The sequence below is a fragment of the Physella acuta genome, unplaced genomic scaffold (genome assembly GCF_028476545.2).
Source record: "Physella acuta isolate Inbredline_101_S28 unplaced genomic scaffold, ASM2847654v3 ptg000374l, whole genome shotgun sequence".
NCBI lineage: Eukaryota > Metazoa > Mollusca > Gastropoda > Physidae > Physella > Physella acuta.
The window spans coordinates 17,419-39,282 of record NW_026731893.1 but is presented as its reverse complement, the minus strand read 5'-3'; the positions used below and the strand labels follow the sequence as shown (position 1 = coordinate 39,282).

Sequence of the window (21,864 nt, the reverse complement as noted above, 5' to 3'; positions counted from 1 at the left end):
TATTATTTTTCTCCACATATACAGACACATGAATATATATATATATATATATATATATATATATATATATATATATATATATATATATATATATAATCTTTGTTAACTTCAACGTATTATGTACAAATGCTTGTATGTGTAATGTATATGTATGTTATAAATCTCAATATTACTCAACACATTCTACATACGTCACGCTAAAAGATATATGTTTAGGACATTTAAAATTAGGTTGTATGTATGAATAAATGTAGAAACGGTTGAACATGGTTAAAAAATGTAGCCCCCGTTTTAAACAAATTGACTTGAACAATTTACTGTTATCTGGCCACCGGCTGACCTTATACGTGAAATATTTAATCAACCCACTACTGTAATTGTTTTCTGATACTATTAAACATAAAAATAAAAACGCTATTGTTTGTTCCCGTTGTTACGGTACAATCCACAGCCCTACACCCACATACGTGTCGTTTACTGGTTGAAATACAAAAAAATTCGTTCCAAATCTTACTTTAGTTTATATACATGCCAAATGTCAAGTTCTGGTAGAAACTTCAAAAGGTAGCCAAAAAGGGAACGATCACTTTGTATATCTCCCGTTGCAGATTTAAATATTTCGTTAATCTTTTGAGTTTGTTCTTTCATTTTATCTTTCTGTTCATACCTAAAACCTTAACACTAGCCAGTTTTAGTCTTGTGTTGTTTTTTGTGTTACGACTTCCGTGTGTCAAGGTTCGTATTTGTCTTCATCAACTAGTCAGTCACTCAAAGTTTGACAGGGAAAAACACAAAATAAATACAAAATGTTACGTAATCCTGTGGATTCTGTGGCCACCTAGGGGCCCCCTTCCACCTAGGGGCCCCCTTCCACCTAGGGGCCCCCTTCCACCTAGGGGCCCCCTTCCACCTAGGGGCCCCCTTCCACGTCCGGGGAGGTCGTCAGTCAAGAGGATTAAACTACCAGCTTGCTACCTCTCCAGGTAAAACTTTGTGTCTAGTGTGAAACTACACAAGGACTACCTCTCCAGGTAAAACTTTCTGTCTAGTGTGAAACTACACAAGGACTACCTCTCCAGGTAAAACTTTGTGTCTAGTGTGACACTACACAAGGACTACCTCTCCAGGTAAAACTTTGTGTCTAGTGTGACACTACACAAGGACTACCTCTCCAGGTAAAACTTTCTGTCTAGTGTGAAACTACACAAGGACTACCTCTCCAGGTAAAACTTTGTGTCTAGTGTGACACTACACAAGGACTACCTCTCCAGGTAAAACTTTGTGTCTAGTGTGACACTACACAAGGACTACCTCTCCAGGTAAAACTTTGTGTCTAGTGTGACACTACACAAGGACTACCTCTCCAGGTAAAACTGTGTGTCTAGTGTGACACTACACAAGGACTACCTCTCCAGGTAAAACTTTGTGTCTAGTGTGACACTACACAAGAGCTACCTCTCCAGGTAAAACTGTGTGTCTAGTGTGACACTACACAAGGACTACCTCTCCAGGTAAAACTTTGTGTCTAGTGTGACACTATACAAGGACTACCTCTCCAGGTAAAACTTTGTGTCTAGTGTGACACTACACAAGAGCTACCTCTAATGAGCTGGTCATGCTGTGGGGGGGGGGGGGGCGTGCTTTGTTTGATCAGGTACTTGACTGTTTGCATGTAGTCAGTTCCTGGTTGTCATAAAGGATTTACTGTAACTTTGTAACAAACGTATGTGCCACACGTAGTAGATGGTTGTCTCAGTAGGATACGTAACAAGAGAGTTGTTTTTTAAAGTTTACAATACCTCACAATAACCTGCTATCCTCTTAGCTCTACTTCCACCTAGACCCACGTACACATGGACCATCCACCTAACCCCACATCTGTCTAGCCCATCCACCTTAACCACATCCGTTTAGCCCATCCACCTTACCCCACATCCACCTAGCCCATAATCCACCTAGCCGAACCTCTATCTGCTATCCACCTATCCCGGATCTGCTATCCACCTAACCCCACAACCACATGGACCACCCACCTAGCCCCACATCCACCTAGCCCCACATCCACCTAGCCCCACATCCACCTAGCCCAACATCCACCTAGCCCCACATCCACCTAGCCCCACATCCTCCTGCTATCCACAGCCCCACAACACCCTGGCCGCACCCCCCCCCCCCCCACACCGACCACCGTCCTAACGGTTCTGTTCACCCAAAGTTCAAACGTCACAAACAATTTACTAGATGCTGGCAGGGGCCGCCTCCTTGCGCTTTACAAACTCTCTAATCAGATAATAAGATCTTGTTCTCCTGTAGGAACTATTTCATGACGTCACACAGGATGTGCACATTCAATGGGCTTTCTTTTCTCTCTTAATGACCATTTACTCTTTCTTTAAAACAGGTTGTTGTTTTTTTTTTGTTTTTTTTATTAATGACTGTAATTTTTTTTTTTTTTTGTATTGGGCTTCTCTCTCTTTCTCTCCCCCCCCCCCCTCCTCGCCCCTGTACTTTTTCCGTGTAATGGGCTTGGGAAAAAAGTAAACTTGAAACTATTTGGGGCTTACGTTAGACAGCTTCTTGAGTGGGTACTGACGTTGATTCACTGTCGACATTATTCTTGTTACGGTTCTGTATTGTCACTCCGTTATTGCAGGCGACTCTCCCATCATCCCACGCGGCTCTCCTGACATCCCAACACCCGGCTCTCCCGTTATCCTCACACCCGGCTCTCCCTTTATCCTCACACCCGGCTCTCCCTTTATCCTCACACCCGGCTCTCCCTTTATCCTCACACCCGGCTCTCCTGACATCCCCACACCCGACTCTCCTGACATCCCCACACCCGACTCTCCCGTCACCATCACAGGCGGCTCATGTGTCATCCTCTGATGCGGCTCTCTCCGTTATCACCAGCGGTTCCCTAAACAATTTTTCTGATAAATTTCACAAAATTTCACTTTCTATTTAACACGTTCCCGACTCTGATGAAAAGGCCCATAACTCCATATTTCCTTCAAGAGCTGGGCGTTAATTCTGTGGCGGGGCTAGAACTGTTATTTGAGAACAAGTTTTAAAATTTGATCACCTCTTGACCCCAAATAAAAATGGAAATCTCTGCACATTCCACCCACTCTGATGTTTAACCAGATGTTTACTTAACCCTAATACCATGCACGTCAAAGATTGATCAAAATTGCCCCTCTCTCATTCTCTCTCTCTCTCTCTCTCTCTCTCTCTCTCTCTCTCTCTCATACACAATACTTAAGATTTTTAAAATACCTAATTTTCAACCCCCCCCCCCCCCCCCCCCCACTTTTCTGATTTCAAGTAGATCTGAGTTTAAGTAGATCCCTCCATTTCTGTAAACCTTCTTGTTGCGGAATTTTGATTGGCCAGATCACGTTTTGATCGTCTGCTACTACCCCGATGTAAATCTCGCGGCCGCCATATTGGACTCACCTCAAACTCTGAATTTAGAGTTCCCGTTTCGGAATGTTTACACTTTATTTATTGGCTTTGTAGTGGGGGATAACCCTGTATCTGAACACAGGAAGTAAACGTCACTTCCTTTTTTTTTAAACTTTGTTCTATATTTAGATCCCACTTGACTTATTGCCATCGGCCAAAAAGGTTAAAAGTTTATGTTATAGAAGTGATTAATTATTTGAAATAAATTTTCTGCATACCTTAAAGATAATACAAGTATACAGATAGGCAACATATTGTGTATTGTTTTTTTTTTTCGTTTAAATGTTACACACCCACACTCTCTATCTCTCACACTTTTTTTTGCCATTATACCCTGAACATGTGAGACTAAGAAGAGACCAAAACAAACAAAAAAAATACCAAACTTTGATACTTACCGTACTAGTTTTACCCTATACGTAACACGGAGTGTGTGTACAGTATTGTGTTGATAAGTGAGATAGAGGACGGGGGTTCGTGCGTGCTGTAGTAAAGTGGCAATGGTCGGGACCTTGACCTTTAACCCAGTAATAAAGAATACTACACCTGTGGATCCGATATGAGTCGGATTTTCCTTGGACAGTGAATTCAAAAGTGTCACGTTGGGGGTGGATGATATAGACAATATATAGATTGTTGAAGGCTAGAGGAGTGTGGTAATACTCTGTTGGTGACGGGAATTACAAATTGAAGTCCTGCTGTCACGTACACCCTCGCTGTACATATTCAACATTCATCCCCCCCCCCCCCTGCGGCTCTCATACCATCCCGTCCCCCCTGCGGCTCTTGTACCGTCCTCCCCTGCGTGCCCCACTCCCACCCCCCCCCCCCCCCACCCCACACACACACTTAGTTTAAAAAAAATTCAATTCTCTTATAATATCCACAATAACAGTCATTTCCTTGTGCTTTCGCACAACAAATGTTTTGCAGACTCAATTTATTTTGTCGAGAGATTTATCGTGAACATAAGTCCTAAGGGTGTGTTATTTTAGCTAAGGAATCATTCGTATACACAATGTCTGTATGCACGATGTGGAATGGAGTAGTTCGTGTATGTGTGTGTGTGTGTGCACATGCTGTGATATCAAATAGTCCGTGTGTGTGTGTGTGTGTACATGATGTGATATCAAATAGTCCGTGTGTGTGTGTCTGTGCACATGCTATGATATCAAATAGTCGAGGTGTGTGTGTGTGCGTGTAGATGTAATCTCGGCCAAGACAAGATACCGCCCCATCTACTTGAGATAACACTTGAGTAAACAACATCAAGTAGTCCGTGGATTTGTGCCAACTTGGTTGTGTTGGGGGTGGGGCTGGACTTAGGGGGGAGGGGGGGTCTGGACTTAGGGGAGTCTGGGCTGACGTGAGGTAGGTCTAGGGTGAGGTGGGTCTGGACTTGGGGGGAGGGGGTCTAGGGTGAGGTGAGGTAGGTGTAGGCTGGGGGGTCTGGGCTGAGGTGAGGTAGGCTCGGGTTGAGTAAGGGGGTCTGGGCTGAGGTGAGGTGGGCTCGGGTTGAGTAAGGGGGTCTGGGCTGAGGTGAGGTGGGCTCGGGTTGAGTAAGGGGGTCTGGGCTTCGGGAATGATTTCAAGTGGACGAGGGATCTGGGCTTAACACTGAACTTACATATCCTGTGTAACAATGATTATAGCTACATAGACGTCTCAATTACGTAACCAATGGTGCCAACTGCAACCGTTACATATAACAATCTACGACACAGTCGTCTTGATATATTGGCGTGTTTAAGTCGTCTTAAACTGAGTGCATATAGGGTGGGTCATTTAGACTTGACCCACCTTTTTTTTTTTTTTTTTTTTGCTCTACCTTGTTTGTTTTTTTCCTTCTCTCTCTCTCCCCTCCCCACCCCTTTTTTGCACACACACACACACATATACCTCTTGAGTTTGTCTTTTATCCCATCCCCCCCCCCCCCCCACTTGTCCTGGAAATCGCCCTTATACCTGGGTCATTCACCTTTTCCCTATCAGCTGTTTATCGGACAGCTGCAGATAATGACCTCCGTTCTGACGGCACATGTGTGTGATCTGTTCCGTTAGAAGGTGCAGCTCGATGTTATAAGACTGTTCCATTTGTCGGATGTTGGTTGTGGACCATCATTATAGGGCTGTTCAATTTGTTGGATGTAGAGTGCTATTCCTAAAGAGGTGACCAAGAAATAAATAGTTGTATATGTTGCAGAATAGCACAACCTCAGAGCTTAGGAGACTCTCTCGGAGGTTTGTATGAAATAAGTGTATGTGCGATTCTCAGGAATAAGGGTCGTGGAGTACAGTCTAGAGCTAGGAATATACAGCTGATTTAGCGGCGGAAACATGCGCATATTACCACGTGCATCAACGCATACTACATATGTGTACACACGTGTTTGTATATCTATATCTATATATATATATATATATATATATATATATATATATATATATATATATATATATATATATATATATATATATATATATATATATATATATACACTAATGTGTATGTATAATCAACAAACGAACGCAACGACACCAACGCTATTAAACCTGTACCAACACACAGAGATCCTCGCTAGTACACAAAAACTCACAAACATGCACATCAACACACAGTTAACGAGGCACACGTCGGGTTTTAATAAAGCTTACGACTAGACTCTTGTGTGTTTACACGCGCATGCAGATTGAAATGACTTTTGACACCCGCTAATTAACTAATTACGACGCTGATCGTGTGAGAAAGTGTAGCTTAATTGCGCCCTTCTCTCGCATAACGTCCTGAATAACCCTAACTGCAAGACATTCGTTTCTTTGTTTCTGGCTTAAAAATACACTTGTTTTCTTATTTTTGGCGAAATTTTGAAGGACTCGATACTCTTAAAAGAAACTATAAGATCTCTTTAGTTTTATCTGCTGTTTAAATTGAGCGCTAACAATATCGTTATGGGCTGCTGGTTTTTGTGTAGCATTGATCAGACGACATGGTCGAGTGGTAGAGTGTACGCCTGCTAAACCGCGAGTCTGGAGTTCGGATCCTTGGGTTTAATCCATAACACACACCCTAAGCCCATCCATGACTGAATAATCGGACTGGTGACCTTGAAATCATATGCGATTGGGGGAAAGCTTACCACACCATCCTTCATTCGATCACAGAAACAGGTGGACTAAAATTTGTGATGTCATATTCGTAATGATTATACAATATCAAAAGGGCGTCATGTGTACTGACTATACAATATCAAAAGGGCTTCATGCGTTTACTGACTATACAACTATACAATATCAAAAGGGCGTCATATTCGTAATGACTATACAATATCAAAAGGGCGTCATATTTGTTCTGTTTATACAATATCAAAGGGGCTTAATACGTATACAGACTATGTAGTATACAATAACCTATAGGAATTCATATTTGTACTGACCATACCGCACCAACTAAATGCTTGACAACTCGAAAAGGCACCAAACCTCTTGATGCGCGTGGACCCAAGTTCCATTTGATGCGCATGTACCCAAGTTCCACCACAGAAACTGTCGCGATTAAAGATCTGACACTTAAACTCTTTATTTACACCCATACCTGATTCTGTCTTCCACACACCGACCTCCTCTGTTGGCGACCAAAACAAAATTCTAAATTAAGACCAGCGGTACAAAGAGAACACAATTTTGGACGGATTTAAACTTCGTCGTTGTCAGGAAAAGGAAACAAAATAGCAACGCTCGTTTCCGCACGGGTGTTTATTCCAGGATAGTTTCATTACCCTGCACCGCTCTATTTTTAGCCGGCGGCCGAAGGGATCACAATGAGTTTGTGTTGCGTATGTCTACCGGTGAACAACCGGTGTCTTGTTAACGTGGTCACTGTTTTTAAAAAATCTGCATGAAAGGCTTATTGTAAAGGCCATCTTACGTAAATGAAATGTTCACATTTAATATGATGAATTTCATTTTTATTCATGCTTGCCTGCATATATTTCATCAATATGGGCAGTGTGGACGAAGCTATTTTCGTAAGGGTAGTTTTTTTTTAATGCAGGAGATTATTTATAGGTGTAAGGTATACAAGAAGAAGGGGTGGGGGTAGGAAAATGCCTCGGGTGCGTGAATCGCTCATTCACCTTTACTTGGCACGCTCCCCATTGGTTGAAAAATATCGCCCGCCAGCACACCCTTACGATACCAATACGCCAGCGCAACTAATTGGTAAATAACTTGTTCGATCCCAAGGTTTAGTTTCGATCTGTTATTTTTAATTCACTTCTACCCCTGTATATTGTAAACAAGATTGGGCCTGAGCTGGGGTTTTTTTTACTGACCTAATTATAGCAGGAAAAATTTCAGTTGGATCATCCACGCAACACCAGCGGAATCGATACCTCGAGAATTCCCAAGCTAAGACCGTGTGTGTTTTGGTGGATGTTTTTTTATCTTTAAATATCGGAGGAAGCTGCGCTGGTGCTAGAAAGTGCTGTAGTTACAGATGTGTACTCTAGGCTTGCTTTTGCTTGTGTTTAAGTTGTGATAGAAAACAACATTTGGACTTGTTACTTTATTTGTGTTGTTCTTGTATCGGAACCAGAGATTGACTTACCCAAGCTGTATTTTATTTTTAACTTAGGAATTTTTCTCTTGATGAACTTTTATATGACTATTGAATTATCATCATCTTTTCTTTTTCGTGTTCAAGACACATGGTGCCGCATTGAACTATATAATTATTAATTAAATAGTTTTGTTAATTTGTGTGTGTGTGTGTAGTGGTGTGGCGGTGAAGACATTGTGGCCAAAAATTCGACCTAGGCCATGATTTTTCTGAATGCGGCAATTTTCGTTCCTACAAACAAAAGTTTTCCACTGGTGAGTAGAGCCAGTTTGTTGTTTGACTGCGGTTGTGATAGTTAAGAGTTTACCATGTGATACGTTAGTTTATCTTGTGACACTTTAGCTTACCTTGTCGAATGGCACCGTACATTACAGAATGCCAAGCGAAAAATAGCATAGTGCAACGATTGTCTTTGTTGCCTAAAGTTAGATATTTTATTTTAAGGTGATACCTATACCCCGAGATCTTTTTATTATTATTATTGAATTTCAGCTGCAAATATTAAATGTACCATTTGTACTACAATTAACAGACAAAAAAAAAACATGTTAGATTTGAAAAAAAATATTTTTTACTTTTATTGTGTTTTTGTTAGTTTTAAAATTCACAACAAAAATCAGAAACTAGTTAATAAAAAAACTAGTTAATAAAATTCAATGAAACTGTGCAAAGACACGAAGAATAATATTATAAACAATATTACATACACAGATTTTCTTTAGAGCTTACATTTTTGTCACTAATGAATTTTTTTTGTCTCCCTTATTTCTGCCCCTACAAGATTATCTCCCTTTTGTTATCACTGTTAAAAATAACTATCTTGGTAATAACATTAAACAAACCATTGTTGCTGTTCTATCATGTCATTACATACAACAGTACACTTGTATTTTGACATCAAGCATAACAATGTACTTGTAACTAGACATAAAACAAAATATTTGATATTTGTACATGATCTCTCGTTGAATTATGACCTTACATTACATCTTTTTATCACGACCTAACATCGTTGTATCATGACCTGACGTTGTTAGTATCTTGACCTAACGTTCTTGTATCATGACCTAACGTTCTTGTATCATGACCTAACGCTCTTGTATCATGACCTAACGTTCTTGTATCAAGACCTAACGTTCTTATATCATGACCTAACGTTCTTATATCATGACCTAACGCTGTTGTATCATGACCTACCATTGTTGTATCATGACCTACCATTGTTGTATCATGACCTACCATTGTTGTATCATGACCTAACGTTCTTATATCATGACCTAACGCTGTTGTATCATTGTCTACCATTGTTGTATCATGACCTAACATTGTTGCCTTCCATCATGACCTAACGTTCTTGTATCATGACCTAACGCTGTTGTATCATGACTTCCTATTGTTGTATCATGATCTAACGTTCTTGTGTCATGACCTAACGTTGTTAGTATCATGACCTAACGTTCTTATATCATGACCTAACGTTCTTATATCATGACCTACCGTTCTTATATCATGTCCTCACGTTCTTGTATCATGACCTAACGTTCTTGTATCATGACCTAACGTTCTTGTATCATGACCTAACGTTCTTGTATCATGACCTAACGTTCTTGTATCAAGACCTAACGTTCTTATATCATGACCTAACGTTCTTATATCATGACCTAACGTTCTTATATCATGACCTAACGCTGTTGTATCATGACCTACCATTGTTGTATCATGACCTAACGTTCTTATATCATGACCTAACGCTGTTGTATCATGGCCTACCATTGTTGTATCATGACCTAACATTGTTGCCTTCCATCATGACCTAACGTTCTTGTATCATGACCTAACGCTGTTGTATCATGACTTCCTATTGTTGTATCATGATCTAACGTTCTTGTGTCATGACCTAACGTTGTTAGTATCATGACCTAACGTTCTTATATCATGACCTAACGTTCTTATATCATGACCTAACGCTGTTGTATCATGACCTACCATTGTTGTATCATGACCTAACGTTCTTATATCATGACCTAACGCTGTTGTATCATGGCCTACCATTGTTGTATCATGACCTAACATTGTTGCCTTCCATCATGACCTAACGTTCTTGTATCATGACCTAACGCTGTTGTATCATGACTTCCTATTGTTGTATCATGATCTAACGTTCTTGTGTCATGACCTAACGTTGTTAGTATCATGACCTAACGTTCTTATATCATGACCTAACGTTCTTATATCATGACCTACCGTTCTTATATCATGTCCTCACGTTCTTGTATCATGACCTAACGTTCTTATATCATGACCTACCATTCTTGTATCATGACCTAACGTTCTTGTATCATGTCCTCACGTTCTTGTATCATGACCTAACGTTCTTGTATCATGACCTAACGCTCTTGTATCCCCCACAGGTCATCAGCCATGGCAGTGAGGACTCCCTAGACAAGAGGTCCAGTCTACCTCGCATGAAAAGTTACGATGCTGTTGTTTTCGACGTACTTCGGGTATCCCCGGAAGATTTTGCTGTAAGTCACGTGTCTGTAGCATCATGTGACCAGGTCACGTGTTAAGTGGCCAGTGTGGCTATCTGTGTGATGCACGTGTCTGTTGTTTGGTTGTCTTAAGTCACGTGCCTATAGGTTGTGTGGCGCGAATCGATACGTTCGTGTATTCTGGTTCAAATTTTACTTTTCAAGCAATTAATTACGGCGCTCGTCAATTAACCATACCGACATAATCGTAGAACCGGTATTCGCGATTACAATACTTATTTCCTAAAGCAGGGGTCTCCAAACTACGGCCCGCGGGCCGGATACGGCCCGCGATGTTCTCTCATCCGGCCCTCGGAAATCTTTTTGTCCACGGAAAAGAACATTTGTTGGTGATGGCTGAGGAACTTTGCCCAGAAAAATCAAAGACATGCGTGAAAGAACCTGGCCCCCGAACTAAAATTTGATAGTGAATGCGGCCCTCGGACTGAAAAGTTTGGAGACCCCTGTCCTAAAGTATCGATATTGGCAGTACCAGTTGTACGAACATGTCGGAATGTCTAATCAATATGACCGTAACTTTAAAATCGTAGCCATTTGACCACTGGTACAAACCCCTTCTTGTGGCAGAGGAAGTAGAGTTTGCTACTGCGGCAACGACAGGGGTTGTGCAACCTACCAATGCCGACTCTTTTTACCAAAAAAATAATAATAATAATAAATAAATAAAAATAAACGTGTTTTTGGCGCTGTCATTTGGCACACGTTCGTGTGTTAACTCGTATGCACCGGCGCAGATGGGGAAATTCCGATTCTTCAGGTCGGTCGTTCACGTGCACCCGTGTTAAACAATGCTTAGGTGGAGGGGGGGGGGGGCACACAGGTGGGTTACATTGGATTTGGAATGCAGAGTCAGGTGGAAGATGCATCTAGAAGGTGGGGGAGAGGGGGAGGGAGTGGAGATCGATGAAAGCTTGATCTGGGTAAGTGGGACGCAGGAAATTGGGCAGGTTAGGGAAGATGAATGTGTTCATGGGGGGGGGGGGGGTAGTGCTGTTCCTCTGGGGAGATATAGAATTTACGGGTTCAGTCCCCTTTTTTAAATTTTCATAATGGCACAGTGGACTGGACAACAAAAGCAGGATTGATTTGTTAAAAATATGTGTGGGGACGATTGCAGTTTTTTATTATACCATAAGATTCTATTTACTGCCGAATTTTCAGAAATAGATAAACTCTACTTCATCTTCACATATTAGCCGTCTGCATTTAACAGCAATTTTAGTGTTTATTTTCAAATAAGATTAAATCTTTATTCGGTTACAATGTAAGTGTTCTAACTGTATTAGATAGACAGACAGACAGATAGATTGATTGATTGATTGATTGATTGATTGATTGATTGATTAATTGATAGATGGATAAATAGATAGATGGATAAATAGATAGATGAATAAATAGATAGATGAATAAATAGATGGATAGATATAGGGATATACAGGGCCATATATATTGTGCGATATGTACTATAGTTAACACTATTTTGTACTAAATAAAAACTTGGTTCAAAAATGTAACGCAGTGTATACATCCCTTTGACTGCAAGGTACACAACTTGCACCGGTATTCAGATAACTCGCTTACCTCCCCGTATTTTTCTGTAAACAAACCCCTACTCACCCCCCGCTCGCGTGTAATCAAACATTTCCGCGTCCCGTGACTTATTTCCCCTGAATTTTGATGGAAGCCAGGACGGCAATTAGTTAGAAAGGCCGCATTGGTTTGATAACAGGGGCGATAATTGCACGTGGCTGGCTGCACGGTCTGATGAAGAGTTCCGACGTCCCCGCGTGTTATTTTTAAAGAAATGCAAATGTCTGCGGTTAAAAATAGCCTGACCTGATTTTTGTGTTGACATTTTAACGGTTTATTGGATTAACCGGGCTGTATGTAAACAAATTAATAACTGCTAGATGAAAGTAAAAATTATACCCTTAGTTGACAAGACAGGGGGAGCTACTCTTATTTAATGACTCAACTTTCAGTTTCGTAACTGCATGCACCTCACTCCCCCAAACACCATTACACTTTTTATTTCTATTTTAAAACCTTTAACTGCTCTGGACCTTGAGTTAATATTTTTTTTAATGTTTTGATATTTACATAAGCCATGTTTTAATCAATCATTGTTTCTTTTTGACAGAGTCAGATAACTCTGCTAGATCTACCTGTGTTCAAGGCCATACAACCAGATGTAAGTGCTAATCTTTACACAATGTAGGAGGGTGGGACACTTGTTAGAGTAAAATAGTGTGGGGTAGTGACTTGGGCAAATTTCCTATCTATTTACATAGGCGGCAAGGCCTGTATCATAAAAATGACATTGCCCTTGTAAATGATATATTTGGATGGAGATACAAAGGGTTTGTTTTGTTTTTCTACATGGAAAATGCTTTGTACTTATATAATATATAATCTCCCTCTGGACTATGTTATACCCCCTCACTGTACTAAGGTGTACCATATAGTCTCCATACAGGCTGTACCCCCCCCCCTTCACCACACTGTACTGTGTTGTTCTTCCCCTCTGTACCATAGGATCCTCACCTACACAGGTGTACCACCCCATGTTCCCCCTCCTAACTGTACTGTGTAGTACCCCAGGACCAACCCCCTAGTACTATTCTCCAGCAAATGTCACCCCCCCCCCCCCCAATACTGTGTTGTACCCCCACATCCCAGCCCCTAGTACTGCCCTCCAGTAAATGTCATCCCTCCCCCCCCCTCACCCTACTGTACTGTGTTCTACCCCCCCCAGGACCCACCCCCTAGTACTGCCTCCCAGCAAATGTCACACAGCTTTAACACTGTAATCTTTCTCCCTCAGGAGCTGACATCATGTGCTTGGACCACCAAAGAGAAATTGATCAAAGCGCCCAATGTGGTAGCTTTCACTAGGAGATTCAATCATGTGAGTGGCCAGATACGTTCTCACTTTAGCAGCCAAATTCTATATTTTAAACTCTAAATAAAAGAGCTGTTTGGTACTAAAAAAAAAAAAAAAATACACATACAGTACTCAAACAGTTTTATGTTTTCATCTCATAAATAGACCTCAGTTAGAGGAATTATGTTGTATGTATGATGTTATGATCAACTTGAGTTAAAGAAGTTGTGGTTATTGTTTTCACATACAACAGCTCATAAAAGATTTTCAACTTTTGATTTTCAGGTCAATTTTTGGGTCCAAAAAGAAATTTTAAATTGTCAAACTTTGAAAACAAGAGCAGAGGTGTTGGCACATTTTATAAAAATCGCTAAGGTAAGTTTTGCCCTTCATTAGCTGTGGTATCTCTCCTATTTATATACTCTGTAGTCATTTTTGTGATTCTTCTTCTATTTCATAATTGATTCATTCAACGCACATCTTAACTTCAACTTAAAAACTGACTCAGTTCTTATTTCCGGGTGTGTTCAGTTATACATGTTGAATACCTGTTGCAATCTATTTGACGAAGATTTTACAAACCTATTATTTACAAGACTTTATTTAAGCTATGACCTAATGTTAATAAGCCCGCTGAAATAATGTTTGTAACTTATTCTAAAAGCTCATTAACTTATTGTTAACGAAAGGATCAAATATTAATGAATTGTTCCAGAAACTCCATGACCTGAACAACCTCCATGCAGAGATGGCGGTCATCTCAGCTCTACAAAGTGCGGCCATATTCAGACTCTCCCATACGTGGATGGTAAGTGTCTCACATACTCTTAAGATCTTACGGCTTGATTGTGTCATCATTGGTTTACGTTAAAAAATTAACCTTTTTTATTACATCTGAAATATTAAATAATTGTTTGTGAATATTTGCTTGTCCTAACTATGAACCAAGCTACTTTTAAAAAATTATCTTTTTGTTTTTATTAATTCTAAAAAAATAAAATAAAAACTGTTTAAATAGATTTAGGAATGGAAAAAATAATTAAAAATAAATCTCTGAATATTTTGCATGCCCTAATTATGAACCAAGTTTTATGGAGTCAAACTTTAAGCAAAGGGGCAATTGTTTTGTTTTTTGTTTTTTTTTCCCTCCCCTGAATCTAAAAATAACTTCAAGGGAAGCAACTTGCCCTTGGCCCCCCACTACCCCTGTTCTTGGCAAGGCAACAAGTTCTTTCCACACAGGTGAAAACACCCCTGGCAGCAACAACTTGTTTATAGAAAGTACTCTGTCAAGTCCTGAACACAAGGCTACCCCTACCCCTTACAAACACCCCCACCACCTATAAACAACCCCCACCTTATATAATCACCCCACCCCTTATAAACACCCTTACCCCCTAATAACACCCATACCACTTATAAATACCCCCACCCCCTATAAACACCCCCACCTCTATAATCACCCCCACCCTCATATAAACATCCCAACCCCTTATAAACACCCCTCCCCCTATAAACAACCCCACCCCTTATGAACATTCCCACCCCCTATTAACACCCCTACACTATATAATCACCCCCTATAAACACCCCTACCCCCTATAAACACCCCCACCCCCTATAAACACCCCACCCTAAAAAAAATCACCCCCACCCCTGACTAACACCCCTAACACTTATAAACATCCCCACCCTATATAATTACCCCCGATTAACACCCCCACCTCTATAATCACCCCCACCTCCTATAAACACCCCCACCCCCTATAAACACCCCCACCCCCTATAAAAAAACCCACCCCATATAACCACCCCCCCCCCCTGACTAACAGAAGCAGCTGCTCTGGTTACTTACCTGGACTATCTCCACCTACTTTAGTCAACAGCTAGGGGAGCTAATCCATCAGAGCACTAACCAGCTTCCTGTCTGGTATCAGGTCCAGGCACAACTTACACATAGAGGGTGGGGGAGGTAGGGGATAGAGCAGTTAATTTTTTTAAAGAGATTATAAAATGTCATCTCACAGCAAAGAGAAGACACCTGACATTTAAAAGCAGGAGCCAAAAAGCAAAACAATGTACTTGGCTTAGATTTTTGTTCTTTTTTTCTTTTTAATGTTCTGTTTTGGAATTTCTTAGCAAGATGTGCATGCCACCAGTTTCAACATCTGTTGAATTTTGTACATGTACTGTCTTGTTGTTAAATGGCTTTAAATTGTCTAGCATTACTTAAATTTATATGTAGATATGCATTTATATGTAGTCTTATTTATACATGTTTATATATATATATATATATATATATATATATATATATATATATCTATATTTATATATATATATATATATATCTATATTTATATATATATATTTATATATATATATTTATATATATATATATTTATATATATATATATTTATATATATATATATATTTATATATATATATATTTATATATATATATATTTATATATATATATATTTATATATATATATATTTATATATATATATATATATATATATATATATATATATATATATATATATATATACATACATACATACACACATACATAAAGAGAGAGAGAGAGACTAAAAAAAAACGAAGCCTAAAAAAAAATTAGTTTTTACTTTTCATTCCCACATTAACTAGTGTAAAGTATTATTTTTTTCTGACACTTCACATCTGTCCTCGTTGCTTGCATTACTGCCACTATGAATTTAAACTTAACATAAATGTCAACACACTTGTATTGGTTTTCTATACAGTAAATATAAGCGCACATACATATATGAATTAGTATCTGGACTGAATAATTTACTTAAACATGAAGATATATATATGTATGTATACTACTAGAAGAAAGGTATTTTTTTCTGTAAATTATCAAATTGAGATATTACATTTCTCTATTAGAAATTGTTAGTCATAAACCTATGTACATTGTTATCAAATTTTTATCAAATTAACTCCCTGGAGTTAGCTGGTGTCTGATATCAAATTATCTCCCTTATCACCAGATGCTTTCTAAGAAAGACAAGAGCATGTATGAGAGGATGGCCGACCTTTTCTCAGAGAACAACAATAGACAGAAGCTGAGGGACTACATGGAGAATGTCCGGCTGCCTTGTATACCCTACTTAGGTCAGTCTTGTATATCCATAGTTAGGTCAGTCTTGTATACCATAGTGAGGTCAGTCTTGTATATCAGTTAGGTCAGTCTTGTATACCCTACTTAGGTCAGTCTTGTATATCAGTTAGGTCAGTCTTGTATACCCTACTTAGGTCAGTCTTGTATACCCTACTTAGGTCAGTCTTGTATATCAGTTAGGTCAGTCTTGTATACCCTACTTAGGTCAGTCTTGTATATCAGTTAGGTCAGTCTTGTATACCCTACTTAGGTCAGTCTTGTATATCCATAGTTAGGTCAGTCTTGTATACCATAGTGAGGTCAGTCTTGTCTTGTATACCTACTTATGTCAGCCTTCTAAATTATACCTCTTTTGATATTGCTCACCTTTAATGTCTATTTATTGTTGTCAAATTCCTCAATTGTTTTTTGTCCATCTTTTATCCATCCTCATAATGTCTCATGAAAAAGTCTGTGTCATGTGTACATGACTTAGGTCTGTGTACGTGACTTAGGTTTGTGTCCCGCATACATGACTTTCATCTGTGTCCTTAAGTCCTAAGATTTATCCTCCTCCTACCAAGCGCACCTGACCCCCCCCCCCCCCCCCCCACTGATCTGGCAGCTTTACTCACCTACACACTTGTTACTCACCCAGGTCTCTACCTGACTGACCTCATCTACATTGATGTTGCTCACCCACATTCTGGTGGCATGGAGAGCCATCCCAGGAAGATACAGATGAACAACATTCTGAGAGTCATTGCAGACTTTCAGCAGTCGGAGTATGGAGGTAAGCTAACGCAGACTCTACTTCACCTGCCACATGTGGATTTAGGTCTTGTGAGTGTCCACTGTTAACAGCCTACTTTGGAGCCTAGCTCCCAACTTGAAGCTAGCTCTCCTACTTGTTGAGCTTAGGGGCGCACTGTGTGCGCTGAAATATTAGTTCATCCCAAATCTTCAAATTTAAAATAACTGGCACTGCCCCGGACTAACTTTAAATGCAGTTAGATCACAGAACTAGACTGGAATCTCCAAAGAAAGTAGAAAGGCCAAAACAAACCTGGAAAAGATAAGCTGATTCTGAAGCAGAAGCAGCCGGAATGTTGTGGACACAACTTGGAGGGTTAACACTGAATTGCATAGAAGGAGAGGTGTGGTTGCATCCCTTTGCTCCACAAGGGGTCGACAGAAATGATGACCATAGACCACAGTTCCAAAGGGGACATAACTTCCACTAACAATGGAGGAACAAATATGTACAAAAACCTGGCATACTCATACTAAACACAAAATATATAATTTGGTACAGGCATAACAATTTGTCCTTCTGACATAATATGAAAAAAATCTCCACACTAAATTTTAAATTCTAGAACAAAGTGTTGATGGAAAACTTTGCAGGATTTAAGTTATGTAATAGATAATAAGCTTAAGTAATTTTATTTTTTTTATCACCAGAAAACTATACAGTATTAGATCATATACAGAACTATCTCAAGTCTATGAGGTACATTGAGGAACTGCAGAAGTTTGTTGAAGATGACAACTATAAGTAAGTTGTTTTCCTTGGCTAAAAATGAATGCAGCTAATTTTTTATGGTTTAACAAATGGTTACTAAGAGAAGAAAAAAATTGGAAAATAAAAATATGCATTTTGTTTACTGTAGTGATAAGACTAAAATATTTTTAGTATTTTACTATTATTTACCTATAATTTTTACAGTTTTTATATCTTATTCTCTCCTTGTTCTGTTGTGTAGACTATCACTCAAGTTAGAACCGCCAGGTACAGCGTCATCATCTTCATCCAGAGAAGATGTAAACACATACCCCCCACCATCCCCCCACACAGAGCCGAGAAACCAGCTCACAGTTTCACGAGTCTCAGCCACACATCGCAAGTCTCGCAGTCTCAGTGCCAAGTAAGATTTTTTTTTTAACTTGTGTTTTAAGAATTAGAAAATATTTTTTTTTAACTTTTGTTTTAAGAATTAGATGATTTTTTTTTTAATTGTTTGTTTTAAGAATTATTTTTTTAAAAATGTTTTCCAGACACTGGATTATACAAAAAATGTTCACCAATTATTGGATTTTAATAAAAAAAAATATTTCACAATTTTTTTCCTAAAATACCTTAAGTTTAATTTTTTTTTTTTTTAATTGGTAAAGATCTATGAATGTGATACATTTTTTTTGTTGAATACATTTAAGTTTTTGTAATTTATGTGGTTGTTTAAAAAACTAATTTTTTTAATCTAAATATGCTTTGCATAACAAAACATCATTTTTTTTTTCGATTATAAAAATAATTGTCTTTTTTTTAAGTTACTTTGTTATTTAAAAGAAATATACAAAAAATAACTTTTAAATCCATTTAACCTACACAAAGTGTGTCTTGTAACCAAAGCACAAATGTCTCACAACTAAACTGTCTGGCCATTTCAGCTTCATGTCATGTACACACCCACAAGTAGAAAAGTCCAACAGTCTTCCAAGTAGAGCCACCGCCCCTTACATCCAAGGTATCCGCCATTTGCTAGACGACAGCGTACTGGAGGAGTCGCCCTGTGCCTCCAGCGAGGGATCTGTGTGCAGCAAGCTACAGACAGGTAGGGGGGGGAGGGGGACATAATTTGTTTTACATTTAAAGAGTTGTTTAACTTTGGAAGGTGTTTCAGATTTATTGGAACTTGTTTAAGATTTTTTTAGGTTTTGTTTGTTGCTTATTTATTATTCTTATAAAAATAGGGAAGAAATTTCAGATTACTTGGTTGTTTTTTTTTTTTATATTAAATTTTGTTTAGATAGGGGATCAGATTTAAAATTACTTGATATTTTTTATATAATTTATTTTTTCTACAATGGAGGATCAAAATTCAGATTTCTTGATTTATTAGAAGTAAAATATTTTATATACACAAAAAAAAAGAATGTAATGAGTATAATTAATAATGACTTGAATTTTGTTCTGTTTCCTTAGATAAGGAAATGATAGAATCAACATCGAGTGACCAGGAGTCTTTCTGGCCAGCCATAAACAAGTAAGTTGTCAGTGTTGTGTTCTTACATTTAGCAATAGTCAATGTCCAGAACAGTGGTCAAGGCAAGTTTGTTGTGGAAATAGATTGGATTAAACGTTCTGGCAATGAAGTGGTTTAATTAATCTTAATGTGTGCACATCAATTGGGAATGTTTAATTTACCGTGCTGTAACTTTAACTGTTTTTTGTTTTGTTTTTTAAATTTTCCACAAATATTGAATTACTATTTCCTTGAAATATATTATTTTCACTGGAAAACCTGAAAATAATTTTATTTGTTATCAGAAACATAGATGTGCATCACGCTGTAAAAAAAAAATGTTTTAATTTATATGTGGCCAGTTACATTTCTGGTTCTGTTAGTTGTAATATGTCTATGAGAAAATGTGCTGACGTATGTTTTGTGTGAATGTCAGCAGTTGATGTATGTACATTTTGTGTCATATAAGGCTATGTGCACCAAGCCTAATCACAACCCACTCATTATTTCAGCTTTGCCAGAAGAGATTCAGAAGATGAACAGGCCAATGGGAAAGAACATAGTTTCACCTGTCAAGGTTGTTTGAAAAGAAAAACTTTGATCAAGGAAGGGAAAAAACCTACAGTAAGTTCTGATGGGCTTTTTGTGGGGGGGGGGGGGGGGGGGGGTGTTGGATGTTCTGATGATTGGATGGTGTGGCCTAGCGGTAGAGAGCTTAACTGCCAACCCTAATGTCTGGAGTTCGAATCAGGGTTTAAGTCAGTAGAATGTTCCTGAGTCCACCCAGCTCTGAAAGGTACCTAGCTCATGTTAGGAAAATCAAAAGCGGCTGGGTATAATTCTGACCACACTATCCCTTCACATGCTGAGGTCTCTAAAACCAATGAACATCTGCCCCATGTGTGTTGGGCACAAACGGGAAAAGATGATGATGAAATTCTGATGGGCTTTTGATCTAAACACATTCACCGTTCACCTTTTTGTCCTGAACACTTTGACTGTTATTTTCATCTTTGCTGAGCTTTGAAATAACAAATGATTTAGATCTGTGCATTCAGCTGATGTTTTGACATGGCCTGTCATCATTACCACAACATAACTGTTTTGTTTTCAAGCTGATGTTATAAACACATTAGGCTTGTCTGATTAGCTGTCAATATTTTTATACTGAAACTTTGGTTTCATCCTGCATGTTATATGTAGTTTGAAGTGACCTACAGATTTTATAGTTTTAGAAGAATTATATAGTGAGTAACATTAAGATGAGCTATACTAGATGTTATAATTTGAGATTAACCACGCAGTGTGGTTAAGATGACTTCAAAATTTCTGCCATACAGTAAAGTTTAGGTGACCTATAATAGATGTTATAGTTTAAGATGAAGTTAAGATGACCTAAATATTTCTACCACTCAGTAAACTTAAGATGTCTTATAATAGATGTCATAGTATATATAAGATGCAAAGTTGAGATGACCTATAATAGATGTAATAGTTTAAGATGCGAAGTTAAGATTACCTATAATAGATGTTATAGTTGAAGTTAAAATGACCTATAATAGATGTTATAGTTTAAGATGAAGTTAAGATGACCTAAATATTTCTATTGTTGCCAGGTCTCATCATGGTCCAGGTACTGGGTGGCGCTGTGGGGCTCAAATCTTTTGTTTTATCCAGCGAAAACTCTGCGAGGATCAGAACGCTCAAATGTAAGAAGTTTTTATTTTATTATTTTTACACATTTTATAATGAGACAAAAAATTTGGAAATATTGGTGGGGATTAGAACTATATAAATTTGTCACATGCATTTAAATTAAAATTTTGTTTAATGTTTCAGTTTAAATCCAATCCACATAAAATGACATCAATAATTGGGTGGATGGTTGTAATGGGAGACAACCCAATTCAACCAGATGCATTCCAGCTTACAGACCCTGTCAAAGGTAAAATACAAAATACAATGTAAACTTTTCCACACTTGACTTCCAATGTTCAGTGCTTTATCGTGGCTGTTAGAAACAGTAATTGTAGCATGGTGTATGTTGGTTATCTAAGCTAAGGCTATTCAGTTTTACTATATCTTGGGGTTGGTGTCAAACTTAAAATGTCTTTGTTGTTTGTTTGAGTAAATGTTTGTTTTGTTTGTTTCAGTAAATATTTTTGTTTTCTGTTTGAGTAAAT

General features: G+C 38.5%; 1 protein-coding gene across 9 annotated transcripts in view; it reads left to right on the top strand.

The window, feature by feature from the left end:
• Window positions 1–21,864, top strand: part of LOC131941832 (ras-specific guanine nucleotide-releasing factor RalGPS2) — a 178,938-nt gene that overhangs the window by 154,611 nt on the left and 2,463 nt on the right. For 8 of the 9 annotated variants that reach the window (XM_059301387.1, XM_059301384.1, XM_059301389.1 and 5 more), the window contains 14 exons: window positions 10,498–10,611; window positions 12,779–12,829; window positions 13,463–13,546; window positions 13,808–13,897; window positions 14,238–14,330; window positions 16,546–16,669; window positions 17,314–17,448; window positions 18,120–18,213; window positions 18,422–18,583; window positions 19,107–19,270; window positions 19,642–19,702; window positions 20,194–20,305; window positions 21,298–21,390; window positions 21,521–21,626. In XM_059301387.1, the coding sequence (XP_059157370.1) occupies window positions 10,498–10,611; window positions 12,779–12,829; window positions 13,463–13,546; window positions 13,808–13,897; window positions 14,238–14,330; window positions 16,546–16,669; window positions 17,314–17,448; window positions 18,120–18,213; window positions 18,422–18,583; window positions 19,107–19,270; window positions 19,642–19,702; window positions 20,194–20,305; window positions 21,298–21,390; window positions 21,521–21,626 (1,483 nt within the window). Of the gene's footprint in view, window positions 1–8,234; window positions 8,341–10,497; window positions 10,612–12,778; window positions 12,830–13,462; window positions 13,547–13,807; window positions 13,898–14,237; window positions 14,331–16,545; window positions 16,670–17,313; window positions 17,449–18,119; window positions 18,214–18,421; window positions 18,584–19,106; window positions 19,271–19,641; window positions 19,703–20,193; window positions 20,306–21,297; window positions 21,391–21,520; window positions 21,627–21,864 lie in introns of those variants that run through there. The other variant, XM_059301392.1, reaches the window with a different exon arrangement.